We start from the raw sequence: 20,229 nt of genomic DNA on the forward strand, positions 1-20,229 counted from the left end.
GTTAAGAAATGCCCTAAATGTAGACAGAACATGTCCATTACTGACAGGCACATGGATTGTGTGTATTGTTTAGGCCCATTACATCTACAAGAAACATGTTCCATCTGCCACTCCTTTAGTCCCCGAGTACTACAAGAAAGGAAGAATAAGTTGATTGTCAGGGGCTTGATTAAATCTTCCTTTTAGGAATCATTGGAACAAGGTCATACAGCTCTTGCCAAGCCGTCTAAACCTTCTAAAAGATCTTCCACTACTGGATCTTCGGAGCTTGAAAAATCCCCGTCATCCAGTAAGTCGAAATCTGACAGACCTTTGACCTTGGCGCCACTCACTTCGGAGCAGACGGTTATCACAATGAGGAGCCAGTCCCCAGAACTGGAGCTGGTATCTCCCATTCTGAAATCTCCAATATTGCAATCTGTAGCTTCTTCGGCTTGGTCCTCTCGGTCCTCACGGTCCTCAAGAAACCTATCAGACATGGATGTGAACTGTGTGGTGCAGAGGCTTCTGCAGACATGGGCGTTAGCCAAGCTTTTGTTGGGGCCAACCCTTCAGGCTTCAGAACCATCCAGCCTTCCTCCCCCCATATCTGTTCCTCCTGCGATCTAACATGAAGTTTTGGAGCCAGAGTGCTCAGAACTGATGATAGTAGAGCTGTCAGTACCGAGACCTGCTCCAGAACTTTCAGATCTGACCTCTCAGACTGCTTTGGTGCCGACCGAGGAGTCTAGGGGCCAACACTCACCGGTCGGGTCCAGGGAGGATAGTTGAACTGATCTTTTGTGTCCAACTTTGCCTGTCGGGGCTTTGGCACGGGTGAGTTTGGTGCCTACCGTCTTGGTGCCAAGGGAATCGACTGTATCTTCGGATCCAGGAGTTCCTTCACATCGGAGCTGGGGGGCCTTCGGTGCCATGAGGAGAGCATTGTCCCCACGGACAACCACTTCATCAGGACCAGCAGCCGGTGAATACCTTGTCATCACAGATTCCACAAAAGTGTAGAGACCCAGAGCCTCAGGAAGCCCCATTGCGTGATCCCTGCTCTTCCAGGACCTCACCAGAACCTCCCACTGAGGAGGTCCCTTGGAAGAGGCTATGCAAGAGGAAGCATCTGGACTTCCCTCAGGAATCCATCACTTCAGACACTGACTTGGATGATTCAGAAGGTTCCCCACGGTCACCCTCAGAAGATATCTCCTTCACAGATATCTTAGAGATTCTCAAACAGAGGGGTGATTGGCAGCCCATTAAACCTACTGATGATGAGTCAGTCTACCCAAAGGCTTTTGGGTCTCAGCCCTCCACCTCTTGGGTGTCTCTGCCTTTCGACGAACTCATGGACTTAGTTTGTCGAAAGGCATGGGAGTCTCCAGATACAGTGGAACCTGTCCTTAGGAGGCCTAAATAAGTTTATTACCTCACCACAGAACATGGCTTTTCTCACCAAGGGAGTCCCTGTTGATGCTATGGTGGTGGTGGTGGTGGCCACCAAGGAGTTATCCGAAACCCCGATGTCAGTTCATCCACCTAATAAAGATTCGAGAGTCATGGACAGATATGGAAAGCACATGTTTACTTCAGCGACTTTTGCTGTTATGTCACTGAATTATCTGACACATTTCATTAGGTTGCAAAGAGATCTCCTAAAAGAGCTAGAAGATGCTCTACAGGGTTCAGTAGCTGTGGGGGTCTCAGACAAAATATCCTCACAGCTCTCCACCATTAATTCCCTAATAAATTTGTCCATGTGTCTGATTTCGTATGCAGCTGATGGAACGAGCAGAGCAGCGAGTACAGGATTTGCTTTTAGGAGATGTTCGTGAGATTCACTCCCACCTGAAATGAAAGACTTTATCATCTTATTCCAAGTTCCATTATGTACTAAAATCACTTTTAGTTAATCAAGCAGACTGTGTGTGTTACCACATTGGTAACATCACTCAAGTCTACTTTAACTCTTCAGTACTCTATCTCATCCACTAAGATCCCTTACTCATTTTCACTTATCTATTTTACTTAATTCTAATTTCTCAAATGTTTTTGAAACTTTTGTATATATGGTAAATTAATGTATTGGATTTACTATGTATCCCGAGCATTACTCTACCAGTGCACTGCTTATTGTCACTTGCCTGTTTTGTACGTCTGGTCAGTTCTTATCATGAGCTGAGGCTGAAATTGATCAGAATTTGTCATTATTCTACACATGTAAATAAATAAATAATGATATGCAAGACACTTTACTCAACAGCATCATTAACTTTGCTGCAAATTAACAACTTTAAATAAGGGTAAAAATCATACATTTAGACTTACAAAACTGAGTGAAAATCTAAGCCAGCCAGCCATGCAATGCACTGCATGAGCTCAGTGCTATTGTAAGAACTGTCAAGACCTAGTTGGATGCTGGAGGAACCAGCTAGGGAAGAGTGGGAGTGAGCCGCTGATACCAGCTTACACCCCCCAGGTGAGGAAGGCAGTTTGCCTAGCTGCTGTTCTGACCCCTGTAAGAGTTTGGAGGGCTAGGAGACAGCATTATTGTTTGGCGTGACAGACTTACTGCACAAAAGCTACTGTGAGGAAGGGGCTAGTTGTGAAGGCTGTGGAGTAATCTCATGCATATGATGGCTGACCCCAAACCTTGTCTCTTACTTCCAGTGGGAATGAGTGGACCTATGGATTCTTACCCTAACCATGGAATAAGTAAGTTGTAGACTTTTGTAGGGAGTGGGACATAAGTAGGCTTGCAGTCACCCTGATGAGAAATGAATGAATCAATTTGGTGTTGCAAAGGCTTGAATATGAACAGTGTTTAGTAAAAAGTAAATGTTGCCCAGCTGTGGCATTTGACAGCTGTTGTGAAACAGAGGTAGTTCTGTTTGGTATTTGTCTTACAGAAGCTTTATGGCAGTATTTCATTCTTTAAGGAGTCTATTGCCTATGGCAATCTGACATGTTACAGTGTGCTGTGTTTCTTTTAGGTGTGGATGTATGCCTTCTTTTCAGACTAAGGAATGCATTTTATATCCAGAAAATGTCTTTTTTTTAAGTTGTTGAGTTGTGTTACATCAGATGTAAAAAGTTGTTCATGTTTCCAGAATAGTGACGTGTACTGTCATTAGAAAGATACCATCACCAGAACACTTTACACTGATCACGGCAATAAGATAGTTAAATTCAGCTTCAAAGGGTGGAATAGCAGCCTTTGGTGCATTGTAAAGTTGAGTTTCCAGGTATAATTCTGTGAAAGATTATTAATGTTTTATTGTGAATGTAAGCTGTTATGCAATCGTGTGTGTGTGTGTGTGTGTGTGTGTGTGTGTGTGTGTGTGTGTGTGTGTGTGTGTGTGTGTGTGTGTGTGTGTGTGGAGAGCTTTATGTGAGTGACAGTCTGACATATTGCACTTTTTTCCATTAGGCATGGGTATACGACTCATCTTCAGGGTTAAGAGTACGGTAGTTTTATTCAATCAATTTCCATTACCAACTTTATCCTTTTCCAGGTTGCAGAGGAGCTAAAATCTGTTGCACAACAGCATAGTGTAAGGCAGAGAACCAGTTTGGGATAGGATCCCAGAACAAAAATGCAGTACATATCTATAATATATCTATACTTAGCTTTATACCAGCAGTAAAAATTGTATGGATTTCTCAAAATAATGTACTTGTTATGTCACACTGGATTTTTTTTCCACATCCCCAATTTAGAGTCTTTCACAGTGAAACACATTTCATGAAGACGAAGTTGAGAACAGTTATAAACCTGAAATCACAAACTAAATGCATCCTGTAGTTGTGTGTCATAAAATCGTTTCAAAAGTTTCCAGGAAGTTTTTCAAGACTGTTTCAGAGATGTGATCATATATTGATAGGTTCCATGAGTAAATATGTCTGCATTGCCATTCAGATGCTCTGTTTTATTCTTTTCACAAGAAACATGTACATATGATATTTGTTTGCCTTTCATGCCCAGTAATTGCCAGTACTGTGTGATGAGTTTGTTTTATGACATCAGAACTAAAATAATATTTGTTGCTGTGTAGAAATATTTTGGTTACATTAAATGTTATGACAAAAAAGTTTTTAGACGTGCAGACTGATATCCAGACATTTGAAACAATTTGGTAAACTTGCTTTCCTACTGCTAGCTCTTCAGTATTTAATGTGACTTATGAAATTGACATGCAAGAATGAACTACATACTACTTACATTTTGCTGCTGTAAGCTACATGACAGAGAAAATTGAGCAAACATTCATGTTGCAATAATAACAGTAGTAATATTCTGAAAAAATGATAGAGATACAAGAGTGTCCTGCAACCTTTTCAACCTTTATCATTTATTTATTATTTATTTTTTCATATACAAAAACTGGGGAAATGTATTTTTGATGACACTCATACATATATGTAATAAAAATAACAGCTGGACTTCACATATTGCAAATGACATTGTTGCCTCTTTTTTTTTTTTTAAAGGATTTGTAAGGAAGAAACATTTGCTTTCAGCATGCAGCAGTCTTATCACAGTAAGCACCTGTTGGAGCAACTAAACAAACAACAAGAGTCAGGATTTCTCTGTGATTGCACCGTCCTTCTTGGTGAATCCCAGTTTAGAGCTCACAGAAATGTACTAGCTGCATTTAGTGAGTATTTTGGGGCATTTTATATGGCGACATCTGAAAATAATGTCTTTCTGGATCAGAGTCAAGTGAAGCCTGAAGCATTTCAAAAACTTCTGGAATTTATATACACTGGAGATATAAATCTTGATAGGTAAGTTAAATGCTGAGATTTATGCTCATAGAATATTAAGATGTCAGATCAGGTTTGCGTAGCTGAAAGTGCTCCTAATTTCATTTCCTTTACCTTAAGCAGTGAAAATACGTGGTGCAGAGAGTTTCTCCGTGATACTGATATGAGGAAGGTAGAGGAGGGAGTGTAAATACACCTCTCGGATGAAGGAGTTACATGTAAACTATACACTTTGAGTTTTTGCACTTCATGGCTGCACTTTGTATGTTTCAAATACTTTTAATAAAATTTCATATGTGATAACTACCTGCCACTCAGTCTGATGAAAATTAACTTCATGAAAAGATAGTCCACCTTCTTCACAGTCTGCACCCCTTAGAGCTCTGTTTGTTTTATTTTGTAACCAAAATGGAATATGTTTATTTATTTGTATGTGTATGTTTTGTTGACCAGGTTAGACTCATTAGGCCTGTGGTCTGTTTTCAGGGGCGACCTGAGGTGGTATTCGTACTAACTAGAGGAAATTTGGTCATGGCACAGGAGAATTTTCCGTACTGTTTTTTGAAGGGTGCATTGGAGAGCACTTTCTGTCTGAGAGATGAAGTTGGAAGGTGCAGGATGGCTGAGACTGCAGCATCTTCTGTTACTTTATTTTGACAGTTCTGTTTCTTTCAGTAAGCTGGATACAGATACTGCCAAAATTAGAGAGATGTCTTCTGGATGTCTGAACAATTACTCTCTGTATTTGAGGTATGAAAAGGAATCTGGGGAGGGAAGGTAAGCACTGTGTGACAATACTGTGGAGAAATGGATTTCTAGAGAAGATTCTTCTGTTTTTGAAGAGTCTACAGATTACAGGTTCCTGAGACTCTTTCTAGCTCTTTGGAGGTTTTGTTTTCTGGTTTGGAGGATTCGGGATTGCAGAAAGTGTACAATTATAGCCACTGGTTTTACTAAACAGAAGTAATCTGCTTTACATGCTAGAACTGTTCCTTTATTTTTTTTTCTTCATACACGCTGCTAAATAGACTAAAACAAGTAACTGTTGTTAGAATAACAGATAACATGTCTTTGCTATTAATTGTTATGTTGTTTGGGATTCTTTAGTAACTCAATTTTATTGCAAACCTGAAGGCATGCATTTTCTTATACATTCAGGACAGGAACAGTTCTGTAAACTTACATGTGAATCATTTTCTTAAAAATACATTTTTCCATACTATTGCCCTCCCTAAGACACCCCCTCAGGGAATTTCCTTAAAAATAACTTCCCCAATTGTTACCAAGGAACAGTTTCTCAATACACTTTCCAAGGCCAAGAACACTGCATTGATGGGCCCTGATAATATCCCACTCCTTGATAGAATGTTGCACAACTTAAATTACTATTTAACCACAGCTTCCAGACAGACTTCATGCCAAGTGAATGAGGACTCCATCTATCTTCCCTGTGCACAATGGCAGGCCATCTGCAGACCCAGTAACTATACATCCATAAGTCTGAGTAGCTTCATATGCAAAGCCATGGAAAGAATTATGATGGAAATGATAAACAATAACAGATAAGAAACTTTCAGATATTGGATCCAATCCAGTTTGGTTTTGTCAAGGGCAGGTCATGCCTACTCAAACTGATGGACTTCGAGAAGGTCACCAAAGTAATGGATGAGGGCAAAACTGTGCATACTGTTTACCTTAACCTGACCAAAGCATTCAACATAATAGCCCACTCTGCATTGTAGACAAACTCACAAACTTGGATATAAACCCCTGTGTTACTTACTGGATATCCTGATTGCTCACAGATAAGACCCAAAAAGTTAGGCTAGAGGAGTCTAGTTCCACAAAGAGGCCAGTCACTATGGGAGTCCCTGAAAGCTAGGTGCAGGGGCCCCCTCCTTTTTGGGATCAACTACTCTGTAGTCAAGGTCAGTATCAAGGGCCTCTGATTGACCCAGTTGGTAGAAGATTTGGTATGTACCTGACCAAGCATATGCAACAACAGGAACATCCACAGTGGTTCCTCTCAAAAAAAAAAATACAGGGTGCAAGCAACATATCCTATGCAGATTGCTTCAAAGCCCTATCCGTGTACTCTGCCTACAATAGACTGCTAGGAGGTGATCTGTGCCTGGCCTATAAAGCATCCTCTGATGCTGCTGTGATGGACCTTCCGCAAAACAAATAGCATCAGAATTACCTGATCTAGGGACGTAAACCTTGTCTACAACATAAATAGGAAATGTTAGAGGGATAGGTATGCATCTTAGAGATGACCCTTCTCTGGAACAGGTTTTACTTCGTGTGAAGCAAAGTTCTTCCCTAACCCAATTCAAGTTCAACTTGAACCAGTGGATTGTGAACTGAAAATTTACCCCAATGTGGCACCTATGTTATTAGTAGACAGATGCAGCTTATAAATGACTGACCAGCCATGCCCAAGCCTACATGTACTCTTTAAGATAACTGTAAAGGAATAAAAGATAGCCATAGAGAATCAAAAAGTTGTCAGATACATTTGGGAAGAATGGCTAGGCTTAAAAAGGCTCGCTGTGGTCATTAGCCTAATAATCCGCTATGAACCCATCAACATCTAGTTGCATGTTGCTCCTTGATATCTCTTTGTTAGTGCAAATGACAAATGCAAGCTTACTGTATTGTTTAGGAATGATGCATGTACTGAACCAGATTTATATGTTGCATCGAAAGCTACTGACACCCAAATACTGTCGACCAAGGTTGAGGGTGGTTTCTCCTTAGTTATTGAAAGGAAGGATGTCCTTGGTAACTGGATAGAATTTGTGGATGCCCACCTGCAACCTGAGGCCTTTACTTCACCTAAGACCTGAGCATCCAGACGTAAGGGACACTTAGATTTTCCACAGCCCTCGCTGTCTCATCCCACTGCTTCATCATCCCAGATCTGTTCACAGGACTTGGTCAGGCTGGAACAGGACTTCAAGAGGACCAGGTAACCTACCCTGTGTGAGAAATGTCCCTTGGCAAAAGAAAAAGGGACTCACCCCAACCGGGGGGAGGATGGTGGGAAAGGGTACTGCAACATTGATCTACTCTAACATCTACAATTATGTTAAGTTAGAAACTCAACGGTACTTTCAGAATCATGAAAGTTAAATTAGCAGAAGAGTAAACTTTATTCCTGAATCTACCAAAAGCTTTCCTATCCTTTTCAGAAGGAATTGGGTAGTATTCACAGTGTTTAGCCATGGATTGCTTTGATAAGAAAATAACTCTACAGTCTGATTTTGGGATTAGAAAACAAATATGTGTGTGTCTGAGGTATTTCATATAACCTGTCAGACTTTTTAGGAGCAGGAGGTTGACTGTCAGGCATAATGCAGGTTGTTAAAAAAAATCCTTTAAAGCTGATAAAACAGGATGGGCAGCTGCAGGCTATGGAATATCCAGTTGCAACAAATCATAATACATTGGCTGGGAGTTGGGGAATAAACTTCTGCAAATAAATCTGAAGAAACACTTTGCTCAGAATCAAATCTTTAGGCCGAGGAGAATTAACTGAAGAAAAACACTCATTTTTATTCCTCTGAATGTAAGGGGAAACGTTTTTTCTTTTTCTATTAGACATCTGTGAATAGACAGGATTTAAAACATCCAAAGCAGACAGTAATCCCTTAGCAAACACCAGCAAGTAGTCAGTAGTTAAAGAAGCAAGAGAAGAGACATTATTTTTTTCCCAGATCTCAAAACCTTTTTTTTTTTTTTCTTAATTTAATAAATGTTTCTTGTTTATCACGTATGACATAGGCAATCATGCATTTATGTAAATGAAAACAAACCATATTGACATAATTTTAGTTGCAAACATTATACATCACTTATAATCTGTCCAGTCACTGTCAGTCAAACATTACATAGCTCATTCAAATCCTGCCTTCTTTTAATCCTCATTCCTTGTCTGCATGTATCGTTCCCACAGTTTCCTTTTTTCTGTACAATTTGCTCCTACCCTTTTCTAAAGATCCCATTTCCAGTTGTTTAATCCCTGTTACTATACTGACTGCTTCTAGTACAGTTGGTTTAGACTTTGATTTCCGTTTACTTGGGCTATAAAAATACATATGTAAACACTTCCAGGCAAAGATCTTAAATCTTCTAGACTTTGTTGCATATTTGGGGGACACTTATATATTCCCTCATTGTTTCTTTGTGAATTGATTATCCAGTCTGTCTTCCCAATCCTTTCTACCCTCATCTGTTTGATTCTCATAGTGATCATGCAGTGTTTTATATCCTCTACTAATTCTTCTTTTTTTAACAGCAGCTTCATGTCTAGGTTCTACTAAAAACTCTACCAGTGCTGCTCTTTTGCTTAGGATCTCCCTATTTCTTTCTCTTTGTCTATACTCTGATATCAATCCTTGATAGGGTAGGCAGTCTCTAGCCGGCAGCCCAAGTAAATTATTGGCCTCTTCCCATTCTGTTACCTTTCCCTTTCTGATTATTTGATCCCAAAACCTTGGTTCTTTTTCCAGTTTTCTCCAATAAATTCCAGCCCCTTCTTGCCCATTGTCTGCAGTCATACCTATCAGCAGAATCCCCTTTCTCCATTCCCATGTTGGCTTAGTTCTTAGAATACTTTTTTGCTGCTTTATGAGTATAATATTTTGTATGGTTATTGTTATTCTCCTTAAGGATCTGCATCCAAAATCCCAGTCTCTCCTTGTTTCTTGAGCCCCCGCCTCCATTTCATCATCATCTTTTTCCACTTTGAATTATAAGTTTCTGCTTGTGCTCTATATAGGAGCCTTAAATGCGTAGCTCTCAAATACCCCTTCAAATCGGTTAATCCCAAACTGCCTTGTTCTATCAGAAAAATCAGCTTATCCCACTTGACTCTTACCATCTTCCCCTCCCAAATAAAATCCTCAGCCCCGTATTAATTGCTATCCACAACTTCTCCTCTGGTTGATAAAATATGCCTGACCTGTGTATAAAACTAAAGAAACTAAAAAAATTTTAACTGCTTGTATCTTGCTGTCTATATAACAGAGCTTCCAGTTTCTCCATTTTTGTATCATCTTTTGTTTAGTTTTTTCCCACATATCCTTATTGCCACACCAGAATCCTTTTTAATCCATACACCTAAATACTTCATTTTATCATGTCCCCATAAATATGGATATTGCTGAACCAGTTCTTGTGGGTATATAATTTACAGATATTGCCTTTTTATGTGCTTCATTAATTTTGCATCCTAAAAATATTTGAAACTGTCTCAGAATGTTCCACAACACTGAAATGCCCCTTTCTGGTTTTATCAGGTATCAAATAATATCATCTGCAAATAGAGCCAGCTTTTTTTGACTACTATACCAATTATATCCTTGAATTTCTGAGTCCCTTATTTTCCTTGCCAATGTTTTTTTTCTTTCTGCCTGGTTCCTCTGCACAAACAGAAATTATCAGAGTGGAACCCACTCACTTTAATTTTTTACCTCAGATGCCTCAAATATCCCCCTAATCAACCTTATAATTTTATTATGGATTGCAAATGCTTCCATTGCCATGCTCATAAACTCCCAGCTTACTCTGTCAAATGTTTTCTCTGCATCAAGACCTACCAACAACAGTGGTATTTTCTTGCATTCTCCTTTCCTCTGGATCATCAGTGTTCAGTTAATGTTGTCAAAAGGTTTCAGGGGCAGCTCGTGCTATGGGACTGCAGCCTCCCCACCTGTAAAAAGAATAAAATAATTGCTTCCCCCAACTGTAGAAAATAAAAAATAAAAAAAAAATTCACGAGTCCCGAAACTCCACGCATGCGGGCTTAGTTCCTGACTGCTCTGTTAGGCAGTCCAGACCTCCACGCATGCATGCATGCTTAGTTCCTTAACTCCAGACTGCTCTGTTAGGCAGTCCAGATAGGGGAAGGAAGGGAACTCCGTCCTGCCAGCCCAGAAGTCTGTGCAGTGACGACCGCACAGACTGGAAGAACACCGGACTGCATCGCCCGCAGGCTGGAGGCTCCAGCCTACTCACGTCTCGCGGGGAAACCCAGAACAGCCTGTGTGGGCTGTTATGGAGGACAGACAGGTGATCGGGCTACTACGGAGGACTTAGCTTGCAGAGGACAGAATCATCGGGCTGATGCAAAGGACTTAGCTTGCAGAGGACAGAATCAGGCCGCTATGGAGGATCGGATCTGCAGGGTGGTTGGTAGAGAATAAGGCCTCAACCCTGTACCTTGGGCCCAACTGGCAAGAGCCTGAATTCCCTACCCACCACGATTTGTAAAACATTTGCAGATTTTTGCCTCATATTTGTTCTGTTCTGTTCCTCATAAAATCTGTGGTTTCTGTATTTTTGTTGCTTAACACAGCCAATGGTAGAATTGTTGCCTGACAGCTACAGGTTGTCTGGTTTGATTCTTGGCTGGGGTGCTTTCTGTGTAGAGTCTGCATGTCCTTCCTGTGTTTGTGTGGGTTTGCTCTGGTGTCCTTAATGAATATTTTTCCCAATTTTTTGGACTGTATTCCCCCATTATTGGCTTTGTCCAGGTTTTTTGTGCCAAGGTTGAGAGCTATGGTGATAACTGAACTCACTGAATATGTTTGGGGGCTGTATTCCCCCATTATTGGCTTTGTTCAGGTGTTTTGTGCTAAGATGTTGACAGCTATGGTGAGAACTGAATTCACTAAATGGTAGCCATTTAAGTTTCAGTTTTCCTTTCTTTCATAAAACAGATGATTTGGCATAGTGGTATGTTGTTCTGACTGTTTTGCACAGGGTCCTGGGTTCAATACTTGGCAGTGAAATGTATGGTGGTAACACAGCATTTTATTCTAACAATTTTCCAACATTACACAAGCAGTGTTTAAAATGTGTCCCTTTTTTTGGTCTTTTGCCCCCCCCCCCCAAATGGATTTTTCTAGATTTCTTGTGCTGCAAAGTTCAGAGATGCTGCTGAGTGTCAAGTAGATTTTACAAGAAGCTGAGAGCTGCAGGGGAACAAAAGTTTAGTGCTGCATATTTCGAGTCTGCTTGCGTTGTTAATAGCACAATAGGTAGTGTACTTGCTTTTGATGCAGAAGGCTGTGGGTTCTACTCCCACAGTAGGTAGATGCATTGCTAATACTGTACTATATTGTAAAGGGGGTGGATGCTGCATTCCTTTTTGGTGAAGATACCTAGTAACTATGAACCTGTTATCAGTTTGCCATCCATTCCCTATTACAATAGTACTAGCTTATCATTTTTTTAATGCAACTTAGGCAATGTATTCCTCAAGGGCAACAGGCATTTTATTTGTAGATGAAACAGTGCAATATAAAGTTCTTTGCTAGTAGCAACCTCTTCATTAATTACAGATTTATTTAATGTGGAATTATTTAGATGACTTTTACTTCTTCAAAGATTGTGCATATTTACTGATACTGGTGGACTGTAGAAGATTGAGTAGACTTTTATGATACAAATGTTCTGAATTGGGCAGTTTTGTCATTATTGGTGCATGCATTTTGTTTCATTGTTTACTGGCAAAATGTTCTGACTTGGGCAATTTTGTCATTATTGGTGCATGCATTTTATTTCATTGTTTACTGGAAAAAATGTTCAAAACAAATTTAAAACACCCTCTAACAACTGTACTATATTGTACAAGGAATATAATTTAATACAATCAGGAAGGTGTATCAAAGACCACGTGTATGTTTTGTGTGCAAGGGGCCTATGATTTGAAAACAGCCCAAAGTTAATCTTTATCTGTCACTGGCAAAATGTATTTTCTTTGAATGTGGGTTTCAATGCTGTTTCAGTGAATGTGAGTTTCAAGGGCAGACAAGTTTTAATGCTAAGTCTGTTTTCATTGTGAGATTGCATTGCTTTATTTAGCAGATGTCTTCGTGTTTGTGCTGTAAAATGCAAAATAAAACTTTCAAATGAAGTCCAAATCATCGTAGAAGTAAAGCAGTATGCACATTAGTGATTATGGTAAATGGGGTGAATTAGCCAAGTAATGGTTCATTGGAATGGCTGCAGGGGGAGGCTCCATTCGACCATGATTTTGTGAGGGGGAAGGGCAGAAAACTCAAAGACAGTCCCGGCTGAACTATACCTCTCAACTGTCCAGATTTTCACAGAACGAATAGATTTTTGCTTCTTATTTTTGGTTTGTTCCTCATAAAGTGTGTTTTTTGGCAAATAATTTAGGAATTACGTCACTAAATAATGACAGACACTGAGTTTCAGACTTCATAACCTTCAGAAAAATGCATGCTAAAGCAAGACCTGTTATTCTATCAATTGCCTCAATTTATACAACAATTTATAGTACTGTTTGTATGTTCCCCCAGTATATTTGGCCTTGTCCAGATTTCCTGCATTAACAGGTTGAGAGGTACGTGCAAATAAATTGCTTTATAGAATTAGGCATATCCAAACCTCTCAACTGTCCTCGATTGTGGCTCAAAGTCTTGCTCTTCCCCTAATAATCGTGCCGCAAAATGGCAATTTTGGAAGAAAACGTGGTGGGCTTACAGTTAAGAAATAACTGTAATAATCAGAGTTATAGATTACTTTTATTTCAGAAATACATGTAGATTCTTTTATTTTGTCAGCTGCTCAAGTTAGCAGTACTAATATTAAAAAAGTGTCCCTTCTTTGACAGGTTCCCAAATGCATTGTATGGCTATTTTATATTTTTGCATCACATGTTTGGTCCATTTTTCATAGTGTTTTTTTGGCAAATTTGTCGCAAATCATTAAAGACTGAAGTTAGAAAATAATGACAGACATTTGAGTTTCAGATTTCTTGCCTTTCAGAAAATTCATACTAATGCAAGACCTACTATTCTATTGTCTTTCTAAGTTTATAAGAGCAGTATTTAAAAATTGTACTTATTTTTGGGCCTTTGTCCCACTTCTATGTATAGCTCTGTCCATATTTCTTGTTCTGAGGTTGAGAGGTATGACAAATGTGTCAGGGCCATTACAGTCAGCCAGAGACATTTCAAATTGTGACATACTTGTTGCACCCCACTCCCCCATGTAGTGACTCTGGATGTGTCCAAGCAAGGCAAGGAGCAGTTATGCAGTGTAAATGTGCAGAGTATCCCCCCATCCAAGGTAGACACAAGTGCTACTTTTATTCTGTCCTTCATTTTGCAGAATTTTCTGGTTTCTGTCATATTTTTATACTGTTGATTTATGCTTCTTATTACTCAGAAAGTGCCTGTTGATCTGTGTTTAAGTAGCAATGCTTTAATGACCATCAGGTAAGCTTGTCTGAGATTGTAAGATGCAAGTAAGCTTTAATAAGCATGCTGTTAAAGAATTGCCAACATTGAAAGCCTTTCTGTTGTTGCCATGCAGAGAATTCTTACATAACTAGATAATGTATAAGCCTTGGATATTGAAATGCATATGACAGTATTTGTAATAAAGGATAGGATTACAATATTTTAAGAAGCTCATTACATTTGTTGGAGACTTGCAGTCATCTTTGCAGGCTTTACCTGTAAATCAAACAGAATGCCAATCTATCATGTGTGGTCCATTACCTGCACAGTAATCCTTTAAGCAATGTATCTTGAGCTTGTTTCTTGTTTGCTTTTCATTTTTTACTTTGATCCTGTTTTCCCCATGAAACAAGTAGATAGTTGTCAGGCAGCAGGTCTTTTTTGGATAAGAAACATTTTTACAAGTGGGGGGTATCACAGAAATTGCTACTTTCAGCATGTTACTTCGTACTTTAATAAAGATTAATATAAATTATAATTAGAACTGCAGTGCAAGGAGAAGTGGTTTGAGTGTTGCTTGTTTTTCTTATACTTGATTTTGACTGGCATTCCAGTAATGTATTTAAAAAGTAATTTATTTTTTCATGCCTCACAACCTTTTTGTTTCCATCTAGATATTAAGTAAGTTGTCATGCAGCCAATGCACTGAAATATTTTTTTTCTTCTACACTTCATTTTGTCTTGATTGGACTCAATGATGGTTTGGCACCCAGGGCAGCGTATTTAATTAAAATTACAGGTTTTGTGGTTTTGAGCATAGCTCCTCCCCTTTCTAGTTAGCCACACCCCTTTCCATTAACCCCCCCCCACCCATTCACTTGTCTCCTGTAGCCCCCCTTTGATTTGAAGTCACCAGCCACCACTGAAAGGTTTCCTCCCCTCCACAAAACCACATTGATCCATATCTATCAATTTTGGCATCACCTTTGTCATTCTTTTAGCCCTTTTAGACATAAACACTTTATAACCATGGTTTAGGATTGAAAAGGGCCTGTATGAAGCTGGATCTAATGGGTCTTTACCCTCTTTAGGTATTACAGCCACCGCTACTTACTTCTAGGATGTTGGTGCTTTTTGTGTTAAAATACTGTTAAACAAAACCTTCCAGATCTTTATCAGTTTCCCCACTAGCTTCCAAACTTCTACAGGAATTCCATCTATTTCTGGGGACTTTCCTGTAGATTGGTTATATGTCACCACTTTTTATCTCATCTCCTCCTATCCTAACTGTTAATAACTGAGCCGTATCTACCCCTAACTTTGGTATGTTTAATTCTTCCATAAACATTTCCATTTGTATATCTTCTTGATTTCCATATTTCTCTGCTTCATATAGACTTTCATAAAATTTTAGAAATATTTCTAGTACCTTTTACAAGATCTCTTATCTTCCTTTGCTATAGGCTCCCTAAGCTTGGCAACAACCCTTTCTACTTTCTGTTGTCTGAGTTGTTGTGCTAAAAGTTTTTGTGCTCTTGAGTTAAAAAAACAGTTGCTTAAAAAGAGTCTTTCTAAACTCATGTGTATTATTGAGGTAATCCCTTACTTTTTGTTTAGGATTCTGCAATTGCTCTTCCCTCTTGTTCTGTGAGATTCCCCCTATTCTGCACTACTGTAAACCTTTGTCAGTCCCTCTAAATAATTATTGTTACTTCTGAAACGTATCTGTCATTTTTTTTATTTCCACCATATTTTTAAACACCACTTTAATTTTATCCCACTCCCTAGCTTTATTTTCAGAATAAATTTCTGTCTTCTCTAATAACTCCCCAATAATTTCCACTATCCATTCCTTAAATTCACCTCTTTTCAACAGATAGGTGGGAAAGTGCCAGTGTCTCATTTTTATTTCATTACCCTGCATTTTTATTTTAGTTATTATTGGCACGTGATCTGAAATAGTTATTGGATGCCTATCAAAACTTTCAATTAATTACATGTTCCTGTGAAATGTTTGTTCTGTCTAGTTTAGACCAGGTTTTTGTATCTTTGGGAATATTAAGTAAATTCACTCCAAATTCCTATTACTGACTTCACATCTTCTGTGGCAAATTTTTTCATAAATTTATTCATAATTCTACACTTCTTTGTTATATTTTCCTTCCAAGTCCCCCCAGATGCATCTTTACTCCCATAAACCAAATTCCAGTCCCCACCCAGAAGTAATATTTCCTGCTGAAAGTTGATTATTTCTCCAAGAATTTTCTTAAGGTCCATTATAGCAGTTTTAGGTGGAATATAAATACATGCCAGTGTAATCCTTCTCCCTTGCCAGTACTCCAAGTTTACCATTATTATATTTTTTATCCTCTTCTATCACTATTGGAGCAACTCTTGCAATTAATATAAGTACTGCTGTTTCCTTTGTCCCAGATATTATGCTGTATATCTGTCCTGTAAACCTTTTTTTTATCAAATTCACGTGTTCAGTTCTTTCCAAATGTGTCTCCTGTACCATAGCTATTTGCACGCTAGGGCCTTCTGTGTGGAGTCTGCATGTCCTCCCCACGGTCGAGTGGCGTTCGAAAGACATGCGTAAATGGGCATGCCTTCGTTGAAGGTTGGGAGTTGAGCTGGCACCACAGCACCATAAAAATCTACTGCCAATCATTAGTGGACCGGAGTTCCGCTGTGGCGACCCCTAACCGGGAAAAGCCGAAAGAAGAAAAAGTTCACTACTCTTTCTTCTTTGTGTATATCTTTCAGGTCATTTACATTTAAAGATAATATAGAAAGCGTCATTATGTTAAAAAGTTGTTATTCCCACCTTTTATGTGTAACAGCTTTTTTGTTAGGTGTCTAGTTCCAGCATTTGTGTTCCATGCATACACTAATGTTTGGCAGGTTGATCTTTTATGCAATTTTTTCTTGTTATATCCATTTGAGCCTATGTCACATCTTACAGAAGTTTTTGTTTATTGAAAGCCCTTAAACAAAAAAAAAGAAAAACAAACTCCCCGCAATACACCCCTGAAACCTATTAATTTAATACTAACACGTAAAACTGTGTGAATCTTCAAATATTGAAGTTTTATCCTCCTAAGTGGAACAATTGCCCCAGACTGACAGCTTCATTCAGGGCATTGGGTTAACCTAAAAGGAAGGTTCTCCATGCTGAGATGCATGGTACAACCTGTGCTTCTACTAACTGCTGTTCGGTTTTGTCTTTTCTTTATTACTGTCCCAGATTGGGCAAACACTTGAATGCTTTCAGAAAACATTATCTCCTAGCCATTGCAAGAAATAAGTATTTGTTTTTATTGCTCTTTATCAAATTGCCTCATTGGAGGCATGAGAACCAGATACAGAGTTGCTTCTACAAGCACTCATTTATTTGCTAGACAGTGTTTTTTTATTTATTTGCTAGACAGTGTTTTTTTATTTATTTGCTTTCTCGTAAACCTTGTTACTAGAGCAAGCCAAGGGCCTTAATCCAGTTATTCCTCTATGCAAGAGTGAAAAACACATTAATTTTTCTTGTATCCTGCTCTTTTAACCAAACTTTTCTTCTTTTTTTATGTTGCAGTGTCAACATTTCTTAAAACTGAACAAGGAGAAAGAAAGAAGGAAAAAGAAAAAAGGCACCTGTTTACTTTAGTATCCTCATTACCCTCGAAAATAACTGAGAAAACTTTATAGTTTGAATATTACACCATGCATTATATAAACACTACTAAACAGAACTTTGTTTTACTTACAGTTAACTTTTTCCCCTCTTCTCCCCCTCCTAAATTTTCTTCTAAATAATGGTCTGAAGTAGGGCATAGGTTTTTAGAGTCCCCTACAAGTTTAAGAAAGCCAAAAAAGTGCAATATTTCCAGGTTTTCTTGTTCTGTCATGTTTCAGAAATATACGTTTCTGAGTTGCTAGTTTTATTCCTGTTGATCCGTATCTCCCAAATCCCATTTCTGCTTTATTTCCAATGTGCTCATAGTCCTTGTAGTCAATTCTTGTGTTTTTTTCTGTCTCTCAAGCATTTTCTGTTGAAAGATTGGAAAAGGTTTCACTAGCACAGTCACTCTGTGATCGTTATTACCAGAAGGACAAGAAGCAGAATCTCCTTCCGTTTCATAACTCACTTTTGTTGGACAAACTTTTCTATTTCCTCCATAGCATGCTATGCAGCAAAAATGATTTTGTCCCTCCAGGAAATAATATTCAGAAAATAGCTGGGTACAGGAGCTTGAATCTCATGATTGCTTCTCAACATTCCCTGATTAGGGGAATACATTTACTCTACTTCTGCCTGGTGTACAGTAAGTAATCATTTTCCACAAACACTCTACTGTTTCCCACTTTTAGTACTTTGTCCTTCTGACACAGTTTTGTCCTTCTGCTGGTAGGATTGCATCTTTACTATTAAAGGTCTAAATTGCTTTGCCACGGCCAGGTTTGGAGCATACATCCTGCTGTGAAATATCTTTTTAAAGCTTTCATCATTTTTTCCAGTGTTTTGTTATTTGAGTTGACCTACTGCTTCAGTGTTTCATTTATTTTAATCAGCTCTGAGTACGTTTGACTTGTTTTTTCCTCTAGGTTACTGGAAGTCATGCATTGCACCAAAGCTGGAGCTTGCACTGCTTTTTGCTTAACAGCTGCAGAATTTTTCCCAGTCAGTTTTTTTCTCACCTTTTATGATTGATTTTCTTTCACTTTTTTTGAATTCTTTTTATGCTGGCATCCAGGCAGTGCAGTTACTAGCCAGTTAATGAAACTTACCCAAACATTTGGATTTACTGGCTGTCTTCAGAGTTTCTGTTTTCACACTAGGAGAGTTGAAATTAAGCTGTTACTCAATGTGCAGCCATCTTGGAAGTCCAGAAGATGAGAGTTCTTAAGCCTTATTGCATGAGAGAGCAGTGCAAGTTACTTGATCATTGGTGGCTAGGCTTATACTTCACTTTCTTTTTGGTTCTCAAGAAAATGGACATTGGTCTGTATTTGAGCAACTTGAACCAGTTTGTTCCAAGCAGCCCTTTGAATTGGTCATGGTGCATTCCATCCTTTTTGTATGAAAAGGAGGCTAGTTGTGCTCTTTGGACTTTCAGAACACATACCTGCTCATCAGAACAGAAAAGGAGTACTAGAGGTTCTTCCATTTCAACACTGGAGCCAGTCACTTTCAGTTTTAAACTGCCTCATTTGTCTCACTAAAACCTTCAAGGTGTTTGAAAATGGTAGCATATCTCAAGCTGCAGTGGATCAAGGCTTTCTCATAGCCTCCCTGACTTTAGCACTCTTACACTTACAACTGCTATCTCCTGTGACTGTTGCAATCCTTAAGAACAGCAGTGAATGCTGTAAAGTCTCAGCTGACGTCCATGCAGTCTGACACATTCATTGAGAATTCTTGTTGAGAATTTCTTCCTTCATACAGAATTCTCAGATGCTGATAAACCAGTTAGTTCCTGCAGCTTTTTGCCTTTAGGTGCAAGGGGTGGAGACAACCATATGGTGACCAGCACCCATTACCATATAAGAGTTTTACATTGGTCTGTCAGACTACAGTGGAACCAGTTCCTGCACATCTTTGGACTTTCCAGTAAGAATTTCCCTGTAATGCAAGGATGATGGTATGTGGTGGATCAACCAGTGTAACTTGTCTCTGGGTAAATCTACTGAAGCCCCCACCCCATTTGTGATTGTCAGTATATCTGTCTCTGTTTTAGGATGGGGGACATTTTTCAGGAGCAGACTGTCGAAGGGACATGATAGAGAGATCTCATTGCAGATAAATATTCTGGAAATGAGGGCAGTCCTCACCTTGCAGGTGTTTCAAGATATCCTGTCCCAGCATGCTGTTGCTGTCCACACAAACAGTATGGCTGTGGTATGGGGGAACCCATTCTTACTCTCTGTGTTGGGAACGTTTAGGAATGGGTCTTTGGCAATAAAACAGCAATTGGTAGCAGTCACATCCCGTGAGAAGCTCATTCATTGTTTTTTGATGCCTTACAAGTGGTCTCTCAACTCATTTGTAGCTCAGAACCTGTTCCATTGATGAAGTCTTGTTATAGCTTCCTTACATCCCCAGTCAGGTCTAAATATAGCAACATTTATTGTATTACTCCTCTCTTGGGAAGCTGTCCCAGGGATGCATTCATTAGCCTGGAGCCTCCACTATACCTTCTATTTCCCCTTATTTTCCAGATTCTGATTATCCTCATAATCCTAGCAAGTCTGATTCCCCCACCTA

The 20,229-nt window shown here is 39.1% G+C and overlaps 1 protein-coding gene across 1 annotated transcript in view; it reads left to right on the plus strand.

Moving 5' to 3' along the window:
- The window catches only part of MYNN (myoneurin), a 655,694-nt gene that overhangs the window by 67,641 nt on the left and 567,824 nt on the right, over nucleotides 1-20,229 (plus strand). The window contains exon 2 of the mRNA XM_044070083.1: nucleotides 4,480-4,776. Coding sequence (XP_043926018.1) covers nucleotides 4,511-4,776 — 266 coding nt within the window. The 5' untranslated portion in view covers nucleotides 4,480-4,510. The remainder of the gene's footprint in view (nucleotides 1-4,479; nucleotides 4,777-20,229) is intronic.

This window comes from Protopterus annectens, chromosome 4.part1, assembly GCF_019279795.1.
Source record: "Protopterus annectens isolate FY-2018-M chromosome 4.part1, PAN1.0, whole genome shotgun sequence".
In the NCBI taxonomy this organism is placed as follows: Eukaryota; Metazoa; Chordata; order Ceratodontiformes; family Protopteridae; genus Protopterus; species Protopterus annectens.